General features: G+C 38.0%; 1 protein-coding gene across 1 annotated transcript in view; it reads right to left on the bottom strand.

The window, feature by feature from the left end:
• Window positions 1–527: 527 nt before the first annotated feature.
• ARMC2 (armadillo repeat containing 2) overlaps window positions 528–27,919 on the bottom strand; it is a 61,903-nt gene continuing 34,511 nt past the window's right edge. Inside the window, exons 11-18 of the mRNA XM_010573455.1 lie at window positions 26,806–26,951; window positions 24,459–24,558; window positions 12,733–13,054; window positions 11,074–11,196; window positions 9,102–9,215; window positions 7,540–7,672; window positions 5,106–5,263; window positions 528–682 (exon numbers count right to left, since the gene is read on the bottom strand). Coding sequence (XP_010571757.1) covers window positions 528–682; window positions 5,106–5,263; window positions 7,540–7,672; window positions 9,102–9,215; window positions 11,074–11,196; window positions 12,733–13,054; window positions 24,459–24,558; window positions 26,806–26,951 — 1,251 coding nt within the window. The remainder of the gene's footprint in view (window positions 683–5,105; window positions 5,264–7,539; window positions 7,673–9,101; window positions 9,216–11,073; window positions 11,197–12,732; window positions 13,055–24,458; window positions 24,559–26,805; window positions 26,952–27,919) is intronic.

Genomic DNA, 27,919 nt, shown 5'->3' with positions numbered 1-27,919 from the left:
CCCCCAGCCATTGGCAGCATTCAATCTGAAGCGTGAAGCTTAGAATGTAATACAGCGGATTGCCCCAATAGCGTTTAGGTTACTCTGTTGCAGAATTTAATACAAAGTAAAAGCTTGTCCAAGTCTGTAGGTAAGATACGGGCTCCTGTGAAGTAACATTCTTTTACAGTGCACAGCATTTCTGGTGCCACAGAGGTGCAGGTACTCAGTGGTAATTTACCTTTTAAAAATTAAAAGTTCAGCAAATAGTTTTGTTTCATTTTCCCAGCCAAGAAATTATGCAATTAACAGACAAGTCACAATGAACAGCTGATCAGCTTGAATATATTTTAAAAAGTAGTTACACATGCAAAAATTTCATGCAAGCTTCTCAAAAGATAGTATCCAGTATATAAATGCCAGGCTTTACTAACTGTTTTAAAATGAAATTGCCATGCTCTCCAACATGCTTACCAATGGCAATGTACAGGCATATTAGAAATATAAAGCTGTACAATCTACACCACAAAAGAACCCCAAACGACTGATTAAAATGGAGTAATAGTCACGGTTGGAAGAAAGTGATGGCTTTGAATTCTATCAAGTAGTTTTTCTGCCACAGGTTTGAACTCTCTTTCCCAGTATAGTTTCTGGTAGTCCCTTAAATCTCTGTCAAGGCTGTAATCCAATGCTACTTCTTCATCTGTAAGCAAGGAAAATATTGTCATCAGTTCTGAATACAAATATACCCAACTATGTACTTTATGACCACAGCACATACAGCTTATCAATTGTGTATGTTGATAGCTTAAAAACAACCCTATGTTTAAGACAAACTAAGCATCACTGAGAGACTTAATTGAAAATAAAGGATGTTAAGATCAGTAAAACAGTATAAAGGGTACTGCAGGTTCTTTTATTCTCACACCTCACAGGTGTAGCTAAACTGTGTCTCCAAGATCAAGCATTTACTGTGACTGTCAGCCTGGAAACTACTTGGGTTTAACATTTTCCACAGCAATTTTGCTAATGTAAGTAATCAATTCATCTAACTACAACTGTGTTTTTCCTGCCACAAATTGCTCTGCTAATCTGGTTCATGAAGACCCTTTCAAACTATATCTACTATCATACTTAAAGAACTTGAACCACACTGGTTACTGTATTACTGTTACCCTCCCTTCCTCACAAAATTCATAAATAAAATAATAGGACACTCTTAATAGGGACAAGCAATGTTAGGAATGAAAGGAAGTCATCACTTGTTATTCCCCCTCCATTTTGCCTGGCACTGGATGTGGCAAAGAAACAAACCCTTACAGAAAGAAGAAATCAGTCTGCAACCAGAAGCATGCTCCTGAATCAGAATCTACAAACACAACTGATAAGGCTGAACAAATGTTTTCACACAGTTTAACATAAGGATATTTGACAGCCTTTAGGCCATAAACAGACCTAAAATGAAGATACAACCCTGCACCCGATGGGCAGTGTGACTTATCTTTGTCCTAGACTATGAAAGAGCAGCAGATTCACAATCTTAAATAAACAACTTTGTAAGGGAGCTTACTGCACATTCGCAGCAGGTAAAAGACAACTTGGAGCTGAAGAGAAACTTCAGTTACCCACATTTTGAGTCAAACTTTGTGTAGAAAAGAGATACTCAAACAGCAACTAGTCCCATTTAAAAAAATGCCAAGGTGCCTATGCAGAGCACATGGCCTGAGCTGTAACAGCTCTAAAGGAAGAGACGACATGGAGATGGGCTCCATTTCATAGAAAGTTACCAGTAACTGCAAACAATACTTGACTTCTATTCTACTACAGTGTTTCTAAATTACCAAAATTAAAGAGATTCCAAAAGGGGTCCTGCATAAAGAAAAGATGCCATTTAGAGGCTTTCTGTAATAAAAATAAAGAGAAAAAAACCCCTTCTTTCAAGAAGGAAGACATGTCATATCTCTGCAGGAAGAAACCCTGTAATCAGAGATAAAATCCAGCCTCAGATCTATATTTGATGGTATCACAGGATAATTTAGGTTGGACAGGACCTCTGGAGCAGAGCCACCGTAGATCAGGTTGCTCTGGTCCACGTACTGTTGAGTACTGAACATCTCCGAGGATGGAGATTCCACAGACTTTCTGGGCAGCCTGCTCCAGTGTTCAACCCCTTCCACGGTGGAAACTTCTTTTCCTAATACTTAATTGGAGTTTTTCTTATTGCAACTTGTGCCCGTTAGCTCTTGTCTTACCAATGGCACAGTAGCCCAACATACCTAAAATGAATCTCAGCAGCAGAGAAGTGAGAGACCCCGAAGAGGAAGATAGGGGACTCTGTTTTTTGTTTTCAGGGAGAACTGCTTTGCCTACTCCTGAAATGATTCTTTTACCCAAATTAACTACCTTCTAACACAGAGCAAGAGACATTTCTCCCTTTTATTAGACAGCTGTACCCCCTAGAAGTTGATTGAATGCTTATGGAATCATTGAGGTTGGGAATTCCAGCCTACAAGAACAAGGGTCAGAAGCAGTTCAAAAGCTGAAGTGTTGAACCAAAACAGTAAATTTCCCAAAGCAGAATGTGAGTAACCCTGGGGATCAGCGAGGATCAGTGTCCCACATGCAAGCTGTGCATCCTCAGATCATTTAATTTTCCCACGATTCTCCTCAAAACTAGCAAAACTGGGTAACTGGCCAAACAGCATATGAACTGGCTGCAAGCCCAGCAACAAGACAAGCACACTGGGTCTGCATGCTATGGGGGAAGCTGAAAACTAGAGTACAGACTCTAGTCTGTAAGGGCTACCCATCCCTATAACTCCAGCAAGACAGGGGCCAGGAGCCCTGGAAACTACTATCATGCCATGTAAGAGTTCACATGTACTGAGATTCCAAATAACATCCTCGAATTGCTAGTGGAGGTAAAGGTGAGTGGAAGAAAAGTCTGGAAAAAGAGAGGGAGAAAGGAGATTTCACTGAATGACCAAACAAGAACATTCTCAAGACAGAGGCTCATCTCCACTGCTGCTCCTGAGGGACCGGAGCAAAGCAAAGCTGCTGCCAGGGGCCTGGAAACACCAGCCTCCAGAAGCTCTGAGCCAATAAAGTGACATGAAACTCAAGAGCAGCTGAAAGAAGGCAAATGATGGTGCCACTGGAAAGCGGTGCCATTGCTTCTCAGGCTGCAGGGATCAGGCAGGGAAAAGCAAAAACAAACGGTGCCTTTTGTGCAGCCTTTCTCAGGCCCAACATCTTTTCAGGCTATTTCCACTCCCTTTTGGCTCCCTCATATCTTTTGTCATCTTGTGCCAGGTAGGGGAAAGAAAAATAAAGGGGAGGAGGCCAAGCACAGCAGGTGAAGTGAGGTGTCTGCTGTGCCATGCTCCACTTTTTCCGCTTCCTGAGGGCATGCTGATGCTTAAGTACAGTCCACTGACTGTCAGCAGTTGCCTCCTGCTTCCTGAATGACAGAATCAGAGCAATGACAGTTCAAGGCTGTTACTGGATACCATGGGAGGAGGAAGATGTAGGACAATATTAACCAGCTGCTATTACTAAAACTTGTTGGCTCTTAACACACAGAGGAACCAAATCCAATGAATAAGATGCACTTTTTCTACAGCTACTCTTTTGACTATAGCGTGAAGAAAGACTAGCTTTCTGATTTAATTCTGACCTATTTTTAATTAATTGTCATTACAGTTGCACTACAATTGTGATTCTAACTGCAATTGCAATTGTACATGAAATAGCTGTACTAGTTAATGAGAGTTCCAATTACTACCCAGCCTGGACTCTGCAGTCAAATTAATTGCTGGAATAAGCAGTGTTAAATGCAGAGTAAAAAAAATAAGTAAGGATTTTCCAAATCAATGATATATATTCCTTGCTGCATGCCAGAAAATTCAAGCACAATTGTGGCTGTAAAGTTTGCAATTCTGTTGCAGAATGTTAAAAAGTCCACTAATGATCTTCAAACACTGAGTATTTTCAGATAAATAGATGGAATTACTGCTCTCAATAAGATATGCTCTGTCATAGTAAGGAATGTAATGCAAGGAATGATTACAACAAGGAATAAAAGTAATTCTGGTGTAACTGGGAAAAAAACCCCTCACAAATCCACCCACTTTTCTGATTGTCTAAAAACAAAAGAGACCATGGGGATCTCACTTTCTGTCTGGGTCTGACTAACATGCAGCCTTCTCCACAGCACGCATGTATCTTTAGTAAATTTCCAATTAAAACCAAATCAAAATTAGTTAAGGTTTGCTTCAATTTCATTTACATTTTAAAGATTTTTTTTTTAAAGATAATTGCAAATGACCTACCCAAAATAAAACCATAACCAAAGCAGTGCTCATAAAAAAAAGGAGGAAAATTACATACAGTGACTATAGGATTATTACATAGCAATTAAAGTCTGTAAAATCTGAAGCAAACATAAATGTGCAGATGAAAAGATCCAGCTGGCTAAGCAAATCAGGGTCTTAACATTCACTTGTAGGCACCTTCCAGCCTGTATTTATGGAGGAGCACACCCTCCCTAGCTTTAGGGAGCAGATGAGAAATTGTCAGGATGCCCTTGCCCACAAGGAGATCACGATTAGAAAGGAAGGGCAGCCAAGGGACTCTTGTCACAAGCAGCAAGCTCAGCTCATTGCACCACACAGCCCTCAGGCTGAGGGGAAAAGCCATATTCCCCAGACTGCCTGGTGTGTGCTGTGCAGTAACCAGGTGCATCACAGCTGAGCCCCTGCTTCTGTCAATACCTGCAATGACCTCTGAGGCCAAAAGGGCCCACATCCAGCAAAATGCATGTTTTGCACTGAAGGTCTGCAGGATAGTTGGCTCGAGCAGGCAAAAAGGCAGCTGGTGAAAAGCATTAGCGGCATGGTAACTAGACAAACTAGAGTGGGGAGTGACAGCAGCCAATTCCACCTTGGCAATCTGTAAGGTCTGAGGAAATGTGCTGAATGGCAATAGACCAGTGTGTTGCTGGATCGTCTACACCGGCCAACCACTTAAAGCTGCATGACAGACTTCCCAGCCAAACTAATACTGCTTTGATTTTGCTCCTTCTATTTCTTTCATTAAGGAGAAGAGACCAAGATTATCAATCTCACCTAAGAGTGATGTGAGCAGCACCAGCAACGTGTCAGCATCTTCTCCAAAGCATGAGGCCGCACTCGTGATGTTTTCACTGTAGTTCCACAGGGTTTTGCATATCAAACAAGCCAGCTGCCAGTCTGCTGGCCCAAAGTCTTGTAAACAGTCAACTAACCTGTCAGTATCAAACAAAAACGGTGTTTTGCTCCATGTAGTTTTCTCCTGAGCCCTTCAAAATCTGGCAGTCTAGAAATGTATGCAGACTCCATGAAAGTTTGCAGGAAAATTCTACGTTAATAAACTTAAGATGCTACTTTCTTCCTCAGTAACTTCCCCCTTTGCATTTAGTCTAGTTCCCTAAGGATGTGAGCACGACTTTTGTCTACACATATGTGTATGCCTGCCTGCATCTGTCCATCCCCCTGTAACTTTTTAACCCAACTGACCAATTTCAATCACATCGCAAATGTAACCATCTCAAAGTCACTAAAATTCCACGAAATTTCATTACAATGTGTGACTGTTCCAAACCTGTGGCTACCACTGGAGCAGAGATTGCAATGTGAGCCAAACCTTATCAGGCACCAAGAATTCATCTGGAAAAGATGGTGTGAATGCAGGAAAAAGCTTCAGTCAGAATGTCCATCTTATTACACATCAGAGGATCTGATCAGAAGACAAATCCAAAGGAATTCGCTACTTCCATGACTCACAGAATTACCTTTTACATTCAGTGAAGTCTGACTATTTTTCAGATCTTGCCCCTTATTCTATTTCCTCAGCCTGCACTCCCAATGGACTCCTCTCAGAAATGCCAGTTTTATTGAGGACCATTAGGTTCTTGACCTTTCTCCCAATCTCACTTCCTTGCAGATACCAAATGCAGGCTAGATGATGAGCAGGACTCTGAAATTAAGCTATAACTTTTCTGCCTGCACCAGCTAATGTACAGTAGCTATCCAGAGTTCCCATTACCAAACAGCAGTGTTCACAAGTCCTGGGGCAGCAGAAGTAAACGTTTTTCACTTGTTGTCCCTAATGACCTCTAATAGTAATCCTTCACTGCTGTTCTCTTCCCCAAACCTAGGACCCCCTCTTTCCCTCACTTCTCTACTTCACTGTGAGATTTATAATCTGGTGATTAGTAAAGGGGACACAGGATAACTATCACATTCAGGTATGGCTGAAAATAGCAGTAATTGAAAAGCAACCAAAAACAGGTTTTGCTTTTTCTCTCCTCTGTGGACACAATCACTGTGGAAGACTGGAAGGCATCTAATGAAAAGCCAAAAGAACTTGCCCTAATTTTTTTTAAGTTTAACTCTCTTATGAGTACAATTCCATGTTTTATTAGGGCCACTATATATTGGTACAATAACCTAATTTCCAAAAATCCACAGAGCTGGTTTGGCACAGTCAGGATGACCTCCTTAACAATCACTTCCAAATCCTCTAGATTTATTCCATACTGTTACTGTTTTTCACTCCTTCACAAATTTTCAGAGAGAGTATAGAAAATTCTATATTCTACATGATTCTATATTCTATGGAATATTCTATATTCCATATAATAGAAATTTCTCACATTTATTATTCAATTTGCCTGTAACTTCCTTTTATTCTTCTTTTTCAGCTTTATATTTTCTAAGTTAACTAGAACATGTGAAGGAAGGATGAGCAGACTATGCATTGTTTACATTGTATAAAAAAGTAATTACATGATGTATGAACAGGAAAGCATTTTGAAAGTTAGGCATATTGTTTCATAAATGTGGGTTGTATCAACTGCTTTACAAGCATAGGAACACGATCTTTCACATTGCTCTAATTAAGCTGGATCTGCAATTATCTGAACATCAAAGCCACAAGTGTTGCATCCACAGTGGTTTTCCAAGATCCAATACCGCTTACAATGTAAGTGCCTTAAGCTTGAATTCTCGGAGAGAGGAGACTCAAGATCTATTCTCTGCCAAGCATGGCTACATCAGATAGTTTTCCCTACAGTACTAAGTAGTTACAAAAATTGCAGGAGACCATGTGGGGTGTAGTTCCTGAAGTAATCTTCATAATTCCAACACATACACATTAATGGTGCCTGTTAACTGTAGCCCACGTAGGATCCAGTTAAGTCAAGCATAAGCAGCTACTGCAAAGCTATGCCTTAGTTGCTTTGTTGTATGGTACTCTCCTCTGCTGTATGTATCAGGAGGATCTTTGGGAGATTATTCTATGGTTTTTGGCTCTGCAGTAGGCTAAACCACTCTAATGCTTTTTCAAAAAACATATGAAAGAATATGAAAGGCTCTTCCTTGAAGAACATTAGATGCTAAGTAACTATTAAGTATGTATCCTTATTACAAGTTATTGGCACCAGTAAAAAAAAAACTGATTGAAACTATTTGGCCAAACTACTCAAAATTGCCTTTTTCTTAAGCATAATCAGGAACGTACTTTCCAATTCCTCCTTCTTCCATCAGAAGAGCTCGTTTGTTCTTATCTACTGTGAGATTGAGCAGAACTCCACAGGCAGAAAAGCAGACGTCTTGGTTCTTGGCATCAAGCAAAGCAATCATGAACTTGTATACTGGATTGTAAAGAAGGAAACAGTATTACTGGGAAGATGGACTTATCATACCAGTGGCATTACAAACACATTTATTAAACATGTATACTTAGAAAGCAGTCAAATGCAGGATACCCTACCCAAAAAATTTAACCTTGTAGCATATTACTGTGACATTTGTAGAGTAGGCATATGACCCAGAGTAACAGCCATTATTACATCATGCTGAATGCCAATTTTCTTCAAAACACCACCTACAAAATTCTAGTTATAAAAATACACCAAAGTAATGTGAAGATCCAGTTCCATTGACCAAACCGAATTATAGCTTATTTCTTAAAAGTATCACTCTCCTTTCAATCGCACAGTCAGCAGAAACTGCTAGGATTTGGCATTTGGCACTCAGAGAGGAAAGTTCTTACCTCTGTGAGTGGCAGGGTTGCCCTAGACTGCACCAAGTCCAGCTGGAACTGCTGCAGCCTGGGGCTCCTGTGGGAGACGGGCAAGAAGCAGACGCTGGACGTGCAGCATCTCGCAGCACTTGCTGATGCTGAACTCAGTAGGCAGCGGAAGACAACCCCAGCGAGGGAGTCAGTCTTGCCTAATGGAAAGGCAGCCTCTCAATGCTTCCTGAGCTTGGCACACCGACACCACAGTCTCCCCCAGGCAGAACATTCAGTCCTTTGACTGAGACAGCTCATCAGCAACCAACTACTAAGTGTCAGTTCTCCCTTTGCAGATACCTTCTTCTCCAAAAGTGGTGATATGTCCACCCTTGAAAGAAGGGGTTGTATATTATGGCATATCCCCTCACTTCCAGCACTGACAGGTAGATACAAAAAAAATTTACAGTGAACGGGTGTTTAATTAAACTTATGACACACCTCCTGTGGATAGCAAGGAGTTCCTGTTTTTTTCCAAAGCTCTTTAGACACCCAAAGCAAAAGGACTTGAGAAGACTTGTATCCTACTTCACCCAGAGGCAAACAGGAGGTCTCTTTGTTGAAGCAGTCAAACATCTTAAATGCATGTTACAAAGTGCTAACAAGCTGTTGAACATGGGAATCAAAAATCTGTGATTATGAACCTAAATGAGAATTTAGTGGATTTTCATTTTATATCATATCATTAACCTGTAGGACTTGAAAAACTGAGGGAGTGAAAGGAAATTTCGAAATTATAATCTTTAGGAGAAACAGAGGTTTTGTAGCATTTACCTTAGTGAAGGCACCATGGTATATTCTTCCTACTCCAACATTTCCATTTTAATGAAACGGAAATAAAATGGTGTTTATAATGACTACTATTGGATTCTAACATTTGCCTAATTTGCAAAACATCAGAGAAGATTGCTTCTACCCTTTAACTGAGACAGCTTATTAACAATCTTTCCTTTTTAGAACTATGGACATTTAAAAACAGGACTCCCACAAATGCAAAAGTAACTCACTCTTTTTCTGTATGATGAAGTCACAGATCTCATGATACTGGGAAAGATTGCCAAAGACTCTGACAGCCTCCACAACTCCATCCATATTGTTGCTCATTAACAGCTTTAAAAGCACTGTTGGTTTGCAGAGAAATGAAATAAAAACAATTACTTGTATATCACAAACATGTGCTTGGCTTTTTATCAATAAATATCAGAAAGCAAGCAGCAACAGCAATAAATGTAATAAATGGGAACAGGTATCTGTCTTGCAGTGAAGGGGGTGAGCTGATGGTAGAACAAGAGCTAAATTGTGTAGTGCTATGAAGATGAGACAAAGAGCTCTAATATAGGGCTAAATGCAAAGGAAAAAAGGAGTTAGGAAGATAGCCTAAGCACAGTTATAATAATGGGAGCCAGTTTTGCTACACAGTTTTGAGTGGGCTCATGTGAAAATCCAGCAAGACAAAGAAGAAAAAAAATGTAACGTAAGAGAATTGATTTAGATCCTGAACAGATGGTCTTATGGTGGGATGTCTTCTAAAACTCAAATTATTTTCTGACATTAGCTCTATTTCTCTCAGTGCTGCTATAACAAGCAAATGCATTTTATCTGAACAGCTACTTAATATTGCCCCGATCCGAAGCATTTACTTGCTTGCTGCTTTCCTGCTTAGCAGTTTCACATATGATTAGTGTGTAACTTCAGCAGACAGAATGAGACCTTCAGCATTTCTTAGGAAGGGCTACCATCATGTAGGTTTTCAGTGCATGACAAAGGACCAATGTTACAGAAGTTACATTTATCAGTCTCCTGTGAGTATGAAGTGAACCACTGAAATCAGTCCATCATATAAAGGACTCAAATCAGTCAACCTTAACCCTTCTACCGCAGAAATGTGAGAAAAAAAATTATAGAAAAGAGGTTGGCTTCCTTCCCATTACTTCTGTCTTTGAATGCTGCAATACTGAACATGCCCTGAACTTGTCTGCAATGATTATTTTTTGTCTTTGGGATCTACCACTTGTATCAAACAGCACATATTCTCAAAATGCTTCCTGGAGGAGGAAGCCTGCTGGTCTGCTATCAAAAGGCTTTCTCTCTCAGTTCAGGCAGAGGAAAGGTGATGAGACTGGTTCCACATGCTAACAATAAAAACAGGAGAGGGAGAGCAAATGGGACAGGCAGAGAAGTAATTTGTTTCCCCATTTCTCCAACTAGGAATAAGAAACAGCTGGTTTATGGGTGATAAAATTACTCATGACAGAGCAGCAGAACTGTTACCTAGAGAGAATATGATGTTTACCAGTTGGGGCACTAAGTTGACAGCCAGAATATTTTTTCCTGCTCCTCATACCTGTTGTGTGAACTTCTGGCTCTGTCTCTCCCCCGTGTCTTGTCTATTTAGAGAGAAAGGTACACAAGATGTAGACTCTCTGCCTTTTGTATAACATTAAAGCAATGAGTCCCAGAATTCAGATTGCAGTTCCTACACATCACTAAAATATAACTATTGTCCCTACTGTCAGAGGGGAGAGAATCACACAACTCCTGTGCTGCCAATGGATTTATAAGCTGGAAACAGACATAAATCAGATTTTGCAGGTCTAGAAGGTACTAAGAAGAAAAAAAATTTCTCTATCATACTCTGAATAGAAGTAAAAAGCAACGTGATTATTTTGGCTCAGGCATATAGATTTTGAACAAGTCTAGCAAAAATTCCTAAACAGAAAACGACATGGCAAATTCCTTTGGGGAGGAAAAGAAGGGAGGGGTTTTGTCAACAACCTATTTCCACGTAAGTCATAGAATTATGTTCCAAAAGAATAAGAAATCATTATAGGAAGAATTTAGCCCGATCAACTTTATATTCCTGCAATATGATACCACAAAACACTATCAGTGTCCTTATTTTCTGTAGTATCAAAATACAGCATGAATAACTACACTTTCAAAAAGCTATACAAAAAGTACTAGTTTAAAAGTCCTTACTTTCAGCAATGTGTAGCTTCTTGTCTTGAACAGCAGAACTCTTCACTTTGTAGTAGGATAAATTGTTGATTGTTGTTGCAGCATTGATGACCAACTCCTCACAGTCATCAATTGACTTGTATTCTGATAGCAAAAAAAACCCCAACAAACAGAAAACATATGCATATGTAGATACACACATGAACAAGAGTAACTTAGCAGTACATTATATATAAAAACATATATAAAAGCAAACTGAATCATAGTTTGCATGGCCACTATTACAAACAATACTATTCTGTTTTTCAGTAACATGGCAGAAACCAACAGGAGCAGCTGGTCCAAGAATGGCAACACAAAGTCACTCTTTCCAACTCTTCCTCTACAGAAATCATTGTGATTAAGGCAACATGGTTTAAAATCCCGTTAGTTAAGACATTTTACAGATCCTATTTGCTGTTTTAAGATGGAACTGAGGAGAATCCACATGCAGAAATAGGCCTATGTGATAGGCATAGAGAAATACCAAGGACTATTATACTTAAATGTCAGACACCATGAAAAGTTGGGGGGGGGGGGGGACTTCTTTAACAATTCTTGAAAGATTGTCTCTCTTAGAGTTCCTGACAGAATGTTAACCAGTGAAAATTACACCAGCAAGTCTGAAAGTTGTGTATATCGACTTATCTGAGGTTTCTCGTCTCAGAAACCAAGAGTGAAGGAAATAAAAGCAGGGTAAGTTCACAGGGAGACAGAACATTTAGTAGTAAACTAACTGATACAGTGCCCAAGAAGAGGGGAGCGTGGCGGAGAGCTTTAAGACTCAAAAGTGCTTACACAATGATTAAGCCAGTTCCAACCCAGGAAGCTCCTACAGGGCTTAAGACAGAATGGACGAAGCAGTGAGTCTGCCTTCTCTAATCCCCCATGGCTGGTGGGTAAGTCTGGTAAACTAGCATATAATTAAGTTGATTGTCTTTACATAATATTTAATGTTCTTGTCACACACTAAAATATTCTGAGTTCTTTGTCTTGTCAGTGCTAAACTGTTACAGGGAGAAGAGACTGCCCAGTCCTAGCCTGTAATTAGGTTTACAAAGGGATCAGTAAGTGGTAAAGGAACTGCAGTCCTAAGCCTCTGTTTCTAGGGAAAGGCACCCTCTCAAGATAAAGACTGGAAATCTGAAAAAGAAGAAAAAATAAGAGGAAATTTTTCAGGGAGACTGAAAGTTATGGGTGCAGGGAACAAAAAGAATACTTAATCCAGAACAGTCACAAAACCTGCAAACCTTAAAAAAAATCCCCCCCAAACACATCTATGTAGTACCTGATAAGAACAGACTTCCCTTATATATGAACTCTCAGTGAGATGTATTTAAAATAAAATTTATTTGCTTATCCTTAATGATCATATCTGCAAATCTGATCACTGAATTAAATGCTTCTACATCATCTTTCCCCAGACACTGAAAAGTCAGTACCAAAGCAGCAATGCTTCCACTTTCTCAAACAGGCTTTCTACATAAAACAGTTTATGAATATCAGCAGATTGACTTTGTTATTTTAGCAATGGAACTAATTTAGTTATGGCTCAACCTGGATAAGAAGGTCAAGTAGAAAAATCCCGAACTCTTCTTACAGACTGAACAAAGATAACAAACACAACACAGATTTTATTACCTAGTACTGTAACAAGTAATTCTACAACACGATGGGCAGCTGCCAGAGCTGCTCCTACGCTGGGATGAATAGAGAGATTGGCCAGCACTCTTATCAATTTTATCAGAACATCTTCTGCTTCGGAAGGATCCTTTGGGTGGGTTTTTCCTTCCCCTTCTTTTTCATGGTACCATTTCTGTGCATTCAAATCAAGTTCATGGTAGGTTTGGAATAATGATATCAAGGTGTTAACACTTCCTTTTTCTTTAAAAAATTGCTCACGGGCTTGGTTATTCTTTGCTGTTAAATTACCAAGAATGAAGATGATACGGATAACCAAATCCTGCAATAAAGTAAACAAACCATATTACACGGAAAACAGCAGAAGCTATTAGCTGCTTAAAAAGAAGATAATACTTAATTTGCTTCACAATTCAGTTAATCGCAGGTCCAGAACAACTGAAGGAATGCCAAATACAGCAACTAGAAATAATTTTTTTATACTATTACTTTTCACAACCCGGTTTACAGAAGAAGTCAAAAACATCTGACAGAACTAGTATAGCATTGGGATAATTACTAATGGGATATACTTAGTATAGGTCATCTATTTTTACTAAGCCCACAGTAATCTTAAAACATCTTAAAACAGCACTTTATATAACTAGAATAATCATATGGGCCAGAGCTTACTAATCTTTCAAGTAAGCAAGTGTCAGTTGTGATGGCCAAAGACCACCACCTTCTCTTCTTCTCTAGGCCTGTTACCCATTGTAGAGGTTAAACTACTTCCCCTTCATTTGTTACTGTTAAATCTATGTTAGCTTTTATTCATTTCCTTGTTAAGTCGAATTGCTTACAGATAGCTGAATTATTTGTTCCAGATTTTTACCAGAAATGTAATCTAAATTGACTGGTCTGTTATTCCCCAGTTCCTCCTCTTTCTCCTTTTAAAGACAGGTGCCCTACAACCTTGCAATCCTACATAACTTTCCAAGAATCCCGGAGACATTACCTTTTCTGTCTTTTTGTAAGCACCAAAGGGTAAATTTCATTAGGCCTAGTTGGTTTGAAGACACTTAGATATGCTCCAGCTCATTTTTTAGTGATAGAAGAACTCAGGCTGAAGTAGAGATTAATCATTTGATCATACCTAACCCTTTCAGAAAAAGCAGCAAAAAAAGGCATTCCACACTTCACTAATCACAGTGGCATCTGTCAATAATTCTCATCATCTTCTGAACGCTGCAGCAGTTATTTCCTTATTGTCTTCTCACTATTAATGTACTATAAGAAGTTTTCTTGCTTCTTTTTATGTCCCTTTCTAGTCACTTCTCATTTTGTGCTGGTTTTTTCTGATTTTGATTTTACGTGTTCTTGCTACCCTTTTATTCTTATCGTTACTAAATGAGACCTACTTTCTATTTTTATACAGTATCTTGAGGTCCTATGATTTAACCAAGTTGCTCTCTTAAAGCACTTTCTATCCCTGCCCTTCAGTGGGATACAGAATTACATCTCTTGTTGCTTTATTTTGGACATACTGAGAAATAGCCTTCTTTTGGCAAGGCTAGCGGATCCAAACTGAATGGCATTCAACAGCATCCCCATCTTTTTCTTACCCACCTGTATGTAAGAAGAAAAAAAGAAATTCTGAAAGTCTGAACTAATCCAAGTATAAACTAATTAAAACATTTGCCTCTGTCACTTGGATCAAAACCTACTCATTTCCAAAACCAAAAACTCATAGCTTTATCTTAACAGTACAGGTAGAGTAACAGCACTTCTTCACGTACAGCACAGCCATCTACCCATAGCTGCTAAACTGCTGTACTTGCACTAACCTAGAATTTTGCTAAAGAATTTACATGCTGTTTTTCTTCAAATATAAGTTATATTCACAGATATTCTAATCCTCCCTGGTATTAATAACAATCCAACTTGTTAAAATATACACACTAATACCAAATGAAAAAAGATGTGTAAGCAGTGAAACCTTCTTTCATACATGCCTTCATCAATAAGTTTCAGGTCTTAAGCCTCTGCTGCAAGACATTGGCAATAACATCCTCTTAGGGTCAAGAAGATAAATGCTATCCCTGAATATGAGAAGCAGGCAGTCTCCTAAGTGAGGAACAGATTCTCACATCCATGTATTTAATACGATCACTCCATAGGACCCACTTCCAATTTTTTTAACTAGGCATCATATTTTTGCTAGCATCTAAATGTCATCAAGACAAAATTTTATGAACATTCTTACTGACTAACCACTAAGAGCTTTCACCTTTGCAGGCACAACCCCCAATTCACAAAGGCTGTAAGAATTTGAAGCAAACAACTGATGAATCAGAAGAGAACTGAGAAAAGCAAGCAGTCTAGTTTGACTCGTTTATATTGACTTTCTAATTTTGGTCAAAACAGTATCAGCCCAGCAACAGCTCTACCCAATCAGAAAACAGACAAACAGGTACCGTACAGCAATCAACTGATATTTTGAGAAGTGTGATCTCAACTGTGCTTTCCACCTACAGGCTAGCAAAACAAACTTACAAAATACTTTTTTAGCTAAGCACATCTGGTTTTAATAGCATATTACCAAAGTTTCATTATCTTCCAGTGAAAATTTAACTAGCAGAGTCAAAGAGAAAAGCGTGTACAACTTCTCCCGAGTAGTATAATACTCAAGGGTTTGGATTATTTTTGTCTATATTTTTTTAAATGCTCATGGGGTAAGCACTGCAAAAGTAAGAAACACTAGCTTAGAATTGCTGTGTAAAGAAATACATGTAAAGACAAATGGCATTTTGAAACTTCTTGCAAGACTAAACCTGTACAAGGCCCATGGGCCTTTCTGTACATAATGAAAGAATCAGTATAATAGATGAGATTATTATGCATCTCCAAATGTTTGGAGTACTAACTGCATAAGAAGTTTCAGACATTCTTGCACACTTATAGGAAAATTACATTTATCAGGTTAATTTATATGATATGGAGTTCTTAACATGTATGGCACTAAAGACAAATTAGATTAAAGGTAGGAATTACACTTTGTTATTTCATCTTTTTATAATGAGGCATTCATGTGAGACATGCTGTCCAGAGAGTGTACCCAAACCTGATTTGAAGGTTATATGTAAGACCACCCAACTTCACTTACACAAATTTGAAGAAACATATAAAGAAAAGCTTGAGAAGGAGAACTAATTTTTTTATTGGCTTCCAATCTGTGATGAAACTGTGACATTATTGTTTTTAAAGTGGTAATGGCACCACATATTCCATCTGCATTTAACTTATTTTTCTGACAACTGGAACATATACATTTGATCACTGCTCTGAAAGATTTCTTTGCTTATCTACTTCTAAAAATTTATTCCTAGCACTGCCCTAGTAGCAAAGGTACCCAATGTACTTGCTGAGTCACAGAACTTGACAGCAGTTTATCTTGGCAATTAAAGTCTACCTGCCTTCCAGTGTAAAGCATGATGAAGAGAGGAACAAATAGTACAGTAGGAAAGGAAAGCCAAATAGGTCAGTAATTTCTAACTAAAATGAGATAAATAAGGGAAGGGAGTCCATACTAGAGTTTGTACTCATTGGCCAAGTACCTGTTGTTAGTCTATTTGGTGTCTGGACCCTCAGAAGGAGAGGGGTAGTATGAAACAAAAATTCAGATGCCGGCAGATGAGTTCCTATTGAATCTCCAGCTGTAAATGAAATGTGCTTTCTATGTTCCACAAACTTCAATGGAGGTAGCCAAAATTCTACCACCTGTCCAGCAGTATGAACTGCTTCTCATTCAAATCTAATTTACACTTCATTTCCAAATTTGTATTTCTGCTTTATTATGTACCTTGGAAAGAAAATTTGAGAGTTTTCTTTTCAGGCTATCATAGTCTACTTATACACAAAAGAACAATAGTTATGCCATCCTGGAGCTAGTCTCTTCCAAACACAGTAAGGATTCATCTTGAAGTGACATTCTGGCTGTGAAAATCCCTGGTCAAACCCAGAAAGAGCAACTGACTCAAAATGAAACTTGATTTAAAGAAGAAAAAAGGAGGAGGGGGAAGAGGGTAGAATACCCTGAAAGCATCAAAAGCAAATGAAGAAGTTCTTGACTGAGGGACCTGAAAAAAGGAGCCAAGAGAAGCTTTGCCACAGTGATAGCAAGGAGTACTTTGTCAGTAAAGAGGGAACCTCCTTCTCTTGTAAATGTGAATGCAGCTGAGGAGAAGGAGAGGCCATTAGAAGAATGTAGTTATATTTCTATGTATCACATGCCACGGGACCCTACCCAATAATTTCTACACCCAAAAATCTGATCTGTTTAGGTAAACTTTTCAGAAAAGGGTCCATTTGCACTTAGTGATTTTTAGCAATGAAGAACTTGTGTCCTTAGGTTTGTTTGTGGACATCTGGAGATCTGGGAAAGGTAATAAAGAAAAGCAAGCCCATTGTCACCAGAACAACATTTGATGAAAAGCAGTGTACACCCTCTAACAAAAAACATTTCAGAAGTCACGAACTGAAAAAGTTGAAAACCATATCCCCCACAGTATTGCTCCAATGATTACTGATCCCTGGTTAAAATCTTTATTCTTATTACTTATTATTCTTATTACTTATTAAATTTGTACAGCTTCAGCCACTATTTCTTATTATCTCTTTTTTCCTAGATTAAAGGATGTCCTACTAACAGAAATTTCTTCCTTGTACAGATTCTATTAGCAGGCAACTTGCTAATGGTCTGACCTTTGTCACCGATAAATTAATTTGCTTAATCTTGAGGGTTTTTTTAACTCTAAGCATTCTTTTAGCTCTTTTCAGATCTGTTCCCCAGCTTTCAGCATCTTTTGTAGAAATTAATACCAAAAACTAAGGCAAAATATTTTAGTGACAGTGTCTGTCACAGCAAGCAGTAATACCTTCTTATTACTCTTATTTCATATTCTAATGTTTACCTATGTAGTAATTACATTCATTCTCTTGTATCTTTTGATACACCAGAACAGCAGGTTTCTATATGATATATGCCAGTGAAGACTGGTTGACTACAAACTTTCAGCTCTACGTTCCTGACCATTTTATATTCAGAGTACTTTTCACATATTCTGCACTCTCCTTACCACTTTTGCCTTTTCTTTCAGACAAAAACAAAAATCACAACCAAAGTATTAGGAAGACGCAAATACACTATCAGCCCAGCATACTGTCAGAAATCATACTGTAGGGAAAGGGTGACCTACTGTGGTTATTCAGAGTTGTCAGAATATTTATCCTAAAATGGATACTTCCTTCTTGAAAAAAAGTTAATTCAGAGAGAATGAATGATCAGTTATGAACGTGCATGTGCACACACAAAACACAGGAGAAAAATCTTGTATTTTTGTTCTTTAGTAGTCAATTACTATATTCCTCTCACAGCTTTTTTAAATTTTCCAAGGCACTATTATAATGTCAGGCCAGAGGGAGGAGGAATACAACTGAAAATATGTATTTGTAAATGTAGGAGAAACGAACCACATTATCTAATGTTAAGTTCGTCATAGGGTTACCTTGACAAGCATTTCAGCAGAAGTGGTGGCATAAACAGCACCCACTCTCCTTTCCATTCACAGTTTGGTTCCTCTCCCATATTGTTTCCTCAGTATTTGTGAGCAAGGAACTATTTGAGTGGCTGTTCAACAAACTAGACTGGAAAGCAATGCAGGTGATAACAATAACCCAGCAAACACTGGGGTTCTTTTTTTCAGTTTTAAGGTTATTGGAAGCTGGGACAGTTCTGTGACATGATGTATCACGCTGTCGCACAAACAGCTGTCCTAAACCCAAATAAGGGATAGCACAGAGGGGAAAAGTGAGTAACTGAAACACAAAGAACACTTAGTCAGCACTGATGACCATTTCTTCAGAGGCAAGCTATGGATACAGAAACGCACCACCACCACCACCCACCAATAAAAATAAAAAAAATCTTTGGTATCTCATAAGGCTATGATGCCACTGAGCAGAGTACCAATAATACTCTCAAAGCATTTAAGAGGCAAACACGTATATCTCAAATAAATATAGCTGCAGCATTAGACTCTATCGTTAAGAGCCTGTGGTTGCTTTGGGGTATTACATGACTTATGTTATATGACTGACTGAAACAGACAGATAGTGGGTTCCTGGGAGCTCAGCACAGAATTCTCCATAAGCCAGCCAAAAAACAGCCAGGAAGGCCAGTCACTGCATGCAGATAAGCCTTTGCCTAATAAATAAAGCCAGAAACAGTGGCGAAATTCTCTGCATTTACAGGCCCCATCTGTGACAACCTTCCCCACTGCAGCAATCCTAAGAGCAAAAAGGACATTCAACAACCCTGATATGAGCCTTTTTCTTGAAGGAAGACAAGAAGAAGTCTCACAAGCAGAAGCCTACTTGCTTACAGAAGACTATAAACTGATTTAGGACCCGCTACCTGGCAGATGCATTTGGGAAGAAAGCTGGGCTGATCCAGGCACAGTGAACCCGATAAATGCAGACATCTTCTTAGAGAGGATGACAAGGCAACATCACTCTACTCTTCATTTAATAAATTGTTTCTGACAATCTGATTGTTAAATCAAACAGGTAAAGCAGCATGCAATTTATAATTGTAAATTAGCGCAGTTCTACTAGCTGATGCAAGAGATGCAAAAACCAGTAACAAATATTTTCAAACATATCAGGACCAGGAAGTTTGCCAGAGTCTGCAGAACTAATTGATGATCAGGATAAAGCTGGAGCATTCAGAGAAGAAAATGTCATTGCAGAGAAGCTAAATGAGTTCTTTGCATTGATTCATGTCCACTGTGAAAGCAAATGGGGAGATCTCAATGCTACAGCCTTCTCCGGGAAAGACCCATCAGAGTATCTGTCCAAAACTGAAGTGATCGCAAACAATTTTAAGGAACAAACTTACAAAACAAAACAGTAACAAATCACCAGGACTGGATAATCACCCAACAGTTCTAAAAGAACTAATGAATTAAATAGCTTAATTACTAACAGTGATGTGCAACTTCTCAAAACTGGCTTGATGCCTAAAGACTGGAAGGGTAACAAATGTGAAAAGGATCCAAGTGAGATTCAAGTCTGGTGTCTGTAGCAGATAAATTAGAAGAGACCATAAAAAAGAACAATAAAATTAGTGGACAGTCAAATAAACACAATCAGCTTTAAGACTCCCACGTTCTGACTTACCCAATTCTTGAGTTCTTTGAAGGGATCAACAAACATGCATAAAGATGACCCATCTGATATCACCCATGTGGCTTTCCAGGAGACTTTTGACAAAGTCACTCACCAAAATCCTAGAGAAACTAAGCAGCCATGCTGTAAGGCAGCATGTCCTGGTACAGATAAACAATTAGAGGATGGAAAACAGAGTAAATTAGCAGTTACTGCAATGGTGGAAGATGACCAGTGGAATTCCACAGGGTTCTGCGCTAGGAACTGTTGTGTTCAACTTGGCCATAAACAACACGGAAAAGCAGGTGACAGCAGTGATATGGGAAAGTTTGCTGATGACACCAAGATATTCAAAGTTGCAAAGATGAAGGCTGACTGAACAGCAGAAAAAGGATTTGTAGTCAACCGGTAATAAAATGGCAGATGAAATTTAAATGCACATAAACATGAAATGATGTGTGTGGAAAAACACAGAGCAGACATACCTTCATGTATAAAATTTCAACCTTTGAACCAACCATAACCACCTGGAGAGCAATCTTGGGGTTAGTGACAGATTCCTCACTGGGGTTTAACACTCACAGGAGGTCAAGAAAGCAAATAAAATATTGGGAATTACTGGGAAATAAACTTACACAGTCATGCAAATCTATGATATGGCCACATCTTAACTGCCATGTTCTAGTTTCCTCATCTCAAAAAAAAAAAAGATACAGGAATCAGGATTGTAAAAAGTTCTGAGAAAAGCAACACGGATGCACAATGGTATGGAATCAGAAAGGACTCTCTGTATCAGAAAGGACCAAGGAAGCAAAGACTCTTCAGCCTGGAGAAGAGGTAACTCGAAAACGGTACAATAAAGATCTAGAAAGTCAGGCATGGTGTGAAATGAATGATTAGATTAAATATTCACTGACTTTTCAATACAATAACCAGGGGGTATCAAATAAAGATAGTAAAGGCCAAATTCAAAACAAGCAAAAGGAATTATTTGTGCAGTGGGTAGTTGCTATGGTAACTCCTTGCCAATGGATGTTTAATATATTATAAGTTTGTATGAGGTAGAGGGGAGACTATAGAATTTCATGGAAAAGAAGTCAACTAAGGTTTATTTCATACACAGAGAATCACAGCTGGCTGAGGAAGTCTCCAAGTTGAAAAGAGCTGGAGGTTTGGTAAGTATATACAGGAAGTATCATATATGCTTGCTCTGTTTTTACTGTTATCCAGGCATCTGATTTTTACTGCTGCCAAGTATGGATAGTAGGCTGGATGAACCTTTCATGTGACCCAATATGATTATTCTTTTGCTGAATAGCTAATTGCTGCATCCAGAGATGTCAGATACTTAACAAATATTTCCTGATCAAAAAAGTAGGCTACACTTAAGTATAAAGGGACTTTCCTACACAATGGGTACAAGATTTCTTCTATGCCAATTTTAGTATCATAACCTGTGTTTGTGCACTTAGGATTGAAAATAGACTCCTAACTGTACACTGATAAAAGATTTCACAGAAGCTGGCAGGGCCCCAAAAGGCCATCTAAGCTCAGGTAGTGCCCAATTTACTGACAGAAGCCACTGCCCTATTTAGACATTCTCACTGTTCCAAAGGCATGGCCTCCTCATGACTTGTGACATTAACCACAGCCTGAAAAAGTCATCCTTCATATACCTTATCTGAAAAGCTTAGAGATTATAATGATCTGGGAAAGGGGAACAGCATCTCGTTAAAAGATTTCTGGAGATGGGCAAAAGTCTACAATGCTGACTAGAAACAGAAGCATGCAAAGCTCATCCTGCAAGATAAGAGGCTCTGCAAGAACACTTCTGACAGCTTTCATGGCATGTGGCAGGCACCAAGGATTTTTTTGTTACTCTGCATAAGTAAGCTCCAAAACCAACCACAAGTGAAGTCCAACAGAACATGATGCGTAGAAGAGCACCGCTGAATTCCCCAGTCCTAGCTTGCAGATCCAGCTTTTCCAATCTTCTGTACTCCTCTCCTTACCTAAGACCATGACACATGGAATTTAGCAAGTCTTGCCAACTCAATTTCCCCAAAAGTCTTTCTCACAGAGTTAAATTACTACTCTCCCATTCCTTCTGATTCTTTTACGCAAGAGAGAAAACAAGCTGAGAAAAAAAGAAAAGAGCTGAAACTGCAGTGTGGTGAGAAGAACAGAGATTATTTGGGTGGCAGCTGCGGAATTCAGTGTGTGGTGTGGCAGCAAGTCATTAATCCTATTTCCAGTGCTCACGTTTTTATTTTCACAATATTTAATGCTTATTTTTAAAGTAACAGTTATGAAAGCACTTGAGAAAGTCTGAATCCTGGTTTTATTTTTTTTCTCCAGTATGTTTCTAGCTTCCATGATTGCCAGTGAAAAAGACATGATCCCATGAACTTTGCAACCTGAAAATTCAGAAAACACACACACTTCCTTTCTTAACATACCAGTTCTTAGTCCTGAGGATTTTTAATGCTTTGAGTTAATATTACTGATTTATCCTCCTCTCTGCTTCTTCCCACAGCAGACAATTTTACTCACACTGCTGTTACTTGTTTTCTTTTCAACACATACCAACTCACACTATAACTCACTAGCTGTCAGCATTTTGAAAGAAAGATTAGCAGTGCCAACTACACCTCAGGAAAAACATTTGCACTCCTCACAGCTCAAGTGTTTATTATACACTACAGAAAAAGTGGTATATTACATTATCTATGTCCCTCTTCTTGTTTCTGCAGGGCTTTACTCAGCTGACAACTGACAGTTGCATGCTTGTTTCAAAAATGCAGTAAGAAATAATTATTCTGAAGACACTACAATATAATCATCACAACATAACAACTAAGTTTTTTAATACACAAGCTATTTCTTTACTAATTTGTATTTTCATAAAACAACTGACAATTTAACACAAAAAGCAATGCTAATCTAGTGAAGAAAGATGTATTTTAGGACCACTTAATAAAATAGGCAAATGAGAAGCTAAATTCTGAACACTACTTGACAACAAACAATTTGAATTTATATATGAGCCTACAATTCATTATGACACAAAGCTATTATCTCAGGAGCCTAGAAAAGTTCCCCTTAAAATTACAGATGAAGATTGAGAGGAAGATGTTACTCAATTTAAGCTCCTTATTCCCAGTCCCATCATTCACTGAGTTTTTAATACAGTGCTCACAAGGAAAAATAAGTATAAATCTAGTAAAATATTGTGCCTTTGATATTTCTTGTATTATTTACATAGCATTTACGTAGCATTTTACTACAGTGTCTTTGAAGACTATACAATGCAAGAGCAGCCTGAACCTAGAAATATTCAGACATGCTGCAGAAATGTTAATCAACAGACATTTAGAAGAATAGAAACAACTTAATCTGTGTTCGTCTTCCATGTGTACTATCACAGAAAACAGGGATGCAGGTAAACAGGACAGGGAGAAATTATTTTTGTATTTGGCAAGAGAAAGAATAGATCATTCAGTGTAGCCGATGTGATTATCTTCATTAACTGCCTTCAACAGTAGCAGCACAAAAGACCTCCTTCCAACAATTCTCCAGGAATTACTAACTCTAGGATAAATTGTATAGGACACCTAAATGTCCTCAAACTAGTTTAGATGCTGGAGCAGCCAAGAAAGTTCCTTACTTTTAAGAATGATCTTAATGTGACTTAATGTTCTATGTTTTGAAACCTTGTTCCACCTTTGAACATCTATGCTTTACATAAAAATTATTTACTTCTTAAATCTTACCTGGCAACAGAGCTAAGTAATTTGCCATACATGGGGCACTCCACTCTTACCAACCTGGCAATCTTTAAAACTATGATCCTGCACCAAACTCCCAGAGCCTGGTGCTCCAGCAAACACAGGAAAGATCACTGTGATACAGCAGGACAATACAGCAACACCTGACCCTTGAAGTTCTAATGAAGTTGGTAGCAAGTATTCTCTTATAATTTTACTTCATAATATGAGGCATTTTGACAAACTCTAAACATTTATTTCTAGGTGAATGTTCCACATGCGGTATTCTAGGCATATGGTTTTCTTGGTAGAGGAGAAATATATTCTGATACCTTATGCAGTTATCAAGGAACAAATTTCCCTCTGCTTTCGAACTGCTTAACTCTGGAAAAATCACGTCTTTTGCAAGGGAGGAGGGCAGGAGAAATCCCAACAATTTCATACTATTAAATATTCAAATAAACTATTTGCTTTAAAAAGTATTTTTTAAAACTAAGAAAAATAATTAAGTACTCAAAGGACTGTTTCTACACATGTAAAGGACAGCCAAGTTAATCAACTATCTGTCCCCTATATTGCTTTGAATTTTTAATCTAAATTATTTCAATTTTTTATTACTTAGAAATGCTGTCAATGATTTAAAATTTTTATTTGGTAAATGCATAAAAGTAGGTCACTGAAAACGAGCTTATACACAATAATACACAGACACATCAGAGGATTAATATATAAAAATCAAGAGATGAAAAAACTGACCTGCTTCTTCTGGTATTTGTTTAGTAGGGCTAAAAATAAGATGTAACATCTGGAGCAGTCTGCTAAAGCTGCACAGAAGTCATTGTAGAAAGAAAGTTTGCTACAAAGGTATAAAAATAAAATAGAAATGAATGAAAGCACTTTTTTTCCACAAAAGATTTTTTAAGAAAAATCACTCTGCTTCTGACTCTTAGGGCTGTATGTTCCAAAAAAATAAATGAATGCCAATACTCTGACTTCTAGTAGAGGCATACGCAGTTACACAGGAGCACAACAGAAGTCTAGCTATCCTTGCCACAGTGAATTACAGGAAGAAGCAAACATAAGGAGCTTCCCAACCTGCTTGCCATATGGCCACAGTATGCTAACACTAGCGCTTCTTAGCATTAAATGGAAGAACTGTAATTTCACGATGACATGGGCAGTCAGAGAGGAGAGGAAATAAAGGCTCCCTTCCTAATGCACGTCTAGTAGATCCCTGTGACAGCACTAACAGAACACACTTCTCACCAGCAAATATGGATAAAGTGCCTTCTTGCAGTCACGATTTTACCTCTGCATATTCTGTAACAGCTGTTCCTTACCTTGACCATTACAAAAATAAAGAACTGGATGTACTTTGGTCATACCAGAAATACTGCAATAACAGAACAAACTAGGATAACCTCTTACTTCCCATGTAGTCAAAACCAGCAAATATCTGTGTTGATGTTCGATTACAACCAATTACAGCAAGACTTAGACTTAGAGAAATTAATAATCTGAATAGATTGAACGTATTCTCTACAAAGAAGCTGCCTAAAGTTACCAACTGAGAGAAAAGAATAACCATTCTGTATTACTAGAAGACAAAATAAAATTCAGATCTGTGCTCTGTACTGCATACTATAATGGGTTTTCTTTTTTTTGTGACTACAATTTCCAGGGAGCTAATTAAATTGATTTTATGGCCAATTTGTATCCTCGGAGCATGCAGTTCACTAAACTTAAGAAAAAAAATTGAAGCAGTAGGAAACTTTAAATAAGACAAATTACTTTTGCTCCATATTGAATTCTAGATCAAGTAAATGTCCTTGTCAGAATTACAGTGTAAGTATCGATTACATTTAATTACAAACCCATTGCATTACCCCACTTTTCATGGCATTTTCCAAGTAAAAAGAAATGCTCTCTCCTTAGAAGAGGTAAATATACTTGAAGTGCTGTAATCATAGCTAGAACTCAACTTATTTTTAGGAACAAAATTAGAGAGACAGATGTGGACAAGGTGGCATGGCACTGGGGAAGCAATTCACTTGCTTTACAGGTAGCACAAACAGCAAAGGACCAGATTTGCCTGTTTTTAGCTGTGGAGACGAAGGAATGACAGTCCCTTATGTAGCTGCTCTTCAAAGCACAACCCAATCTCATCTAGCAGGGAGGATGTGATGGATAATTTGGAGGGGCTGAACGGGAAGAGAAGTCCATAGCAGAATCTCAATGAACATGAAGCCACGGGCAACATGACTCAATACAATAACAAAGCAGCAATGGCAAAGACTTCCTCCAGAACGGCATTCATAAATTGTGCCTATAACCCAACTCCTGAAATTACCAACAGTTAATTTCACAACTTCTTCAAAATCCTTAAATGGTTTGCAAGTCTGTTTAGCATTGGATATTGCAAACTGGTGCTTGGTAACTGGAAGATTTTTGACTAAGAAACCATTCAGACTACAAAAGGATCTTTTGGGGTGATTCATTCATACTGATCTCCCTCTAAAAAGCACATCTTGGGAAATAGCCACTGAGCTGCTCATAAAACTGAGATTCTTTCAGCATTTTCATCTGCACGCTCAAGCCCTGATCCCACAGATTAATCTCCTCAAACACTCTGTGACAGCTCAAAACAATGAACACTGATCACGTTTTCTCTTTTGTATTTTATTTCACAATACGCAGTCCCAGATATAACTTAAGCTTGTGTAATTTCTCTCCATTTTTTTAAAACGTCCTAAAATAGGATTAATAAATACTTAATTTACACAGCTTTAAAATATAAGAAATAGTACTTTAAAAATCTCAGTCAGAATCTGTGGGATCGAAGAATAACACAATACAACAAAACACTTTTCACAGGTATAATGAATCCAAGTTGTATGGCTACAATTAAACAATTCTATCAGTATTAATAAAGACAAAATTATCATACAAAGTCATTCAAAACTACACAGCGCTTTTAGAAAAAAAAAACAAACACAGTGTAAATCTTCCCATTCTTCCGCTTGATCCTGCCCCCTTTGAGGTCACTCGAAGCAGTAACACTGACTTGACTACATGCAGAAATAGCACTGTCCCCTGTACATACCTGAATATCCTGACAATATAGATGCATACATCCTTATCATCCACACGCTGCTCTAGCGCCGCACAGAGCTCAGAGACTGCGCCACTGCAAAGGAGCTGGCGTCTTGCCGAAGGTAAGTCAGCCAAGTTTCGCAAAGTAGCTGTCAGCTGTATATAGAATATTTAAAGATTTATTAATCACAGCCGTTTACAACAGAATCCACACTGTTCTGAAAATTTAATAAAGCTCAGATCTCATTTATAACGTCTAAGGCAGTCTGAACGCCCTGTTAGCATTCTGCAGGTATGTATCTACCAATAAATTATAGCAGGAAATGTGTAACAAAATTGTGTATATAGGAATAATTGTTTGAAAATGAAAGATTGATGCTGGTCTGTGCCTGCACATAACCTCCTTCTTTGAGGGAAACATGACCTTTCATAGGTTTTAAAATCTTGTATGCGTGTATACAAATATAGACCAATTGGAAATTAGGTGAAATGCTGTGGACAGTTGAAGTGATTTTTTGCATAATGTCTGATTTTGCAAATTTACATTTAAGTCTTGCAAATTCATACCGATATATATTTTGATTTTGATAGTTGCAAACTAAGATGAATTGATTTTAAAAGACAATAAAATTATTTTGATTAAAAAAATTTAGAAGTTAATCAAGATCAAGAGAAATCCACTATTCAAACAACACAAAAATGAAAAGCTTAAGTCCTCAAGTTTATTTTGGAGAAACCAAAATATTTTCAGAAGTTACTGTTCTATTTCAAGGAGTTTTAAGCATAAAATATCTATCACATACAGATACACAAAATGAATCAGCTATTGCATATTTTGAAATTTTCTGGTTCTCTTCCAAGGTAAGGGTATTCAAATGCCAAGGTCAGACAGGCAATGACATGTAAGTTAACTTTTGATCTAAACCAGAATTTACTATAAAATTAATGTGAAGTCATTTAATCTAATGTGAATATGGGAATTCTTTAAATTTTCCTTATTGTATGAATAAAGTATTTAACTTCAATTTGGTTTTAAATCTGTTCAAATTGTTTGTAATCACAAAAACCTCTAGATATTAAGTATTTTATCACTGAATTGGACTTCTTGTCTAGTGATATGTAAT

Source organism: Haliaeetus leucocephalus, unplaced genomic scaffold (assembly GCF_000737465.1).
Source record: "Haliaeetus leucocephalus isolate CR32 unplaced genomic scaffold, Haliaeetus_leucocephalus-4.0 Scaffold384, whole genome shotgun sequence".
In the NCBI taxonomy this organism is placed as follows: Eukaryota; Metazoa; Chordata; class Aves; order Accipitriformes; family Accipitridae; genus Haliaeetus; species Haliaeetus leucocephalus.
This window is presented reverse-complemented; position numbering and strand designations above follow the sequence as displayed.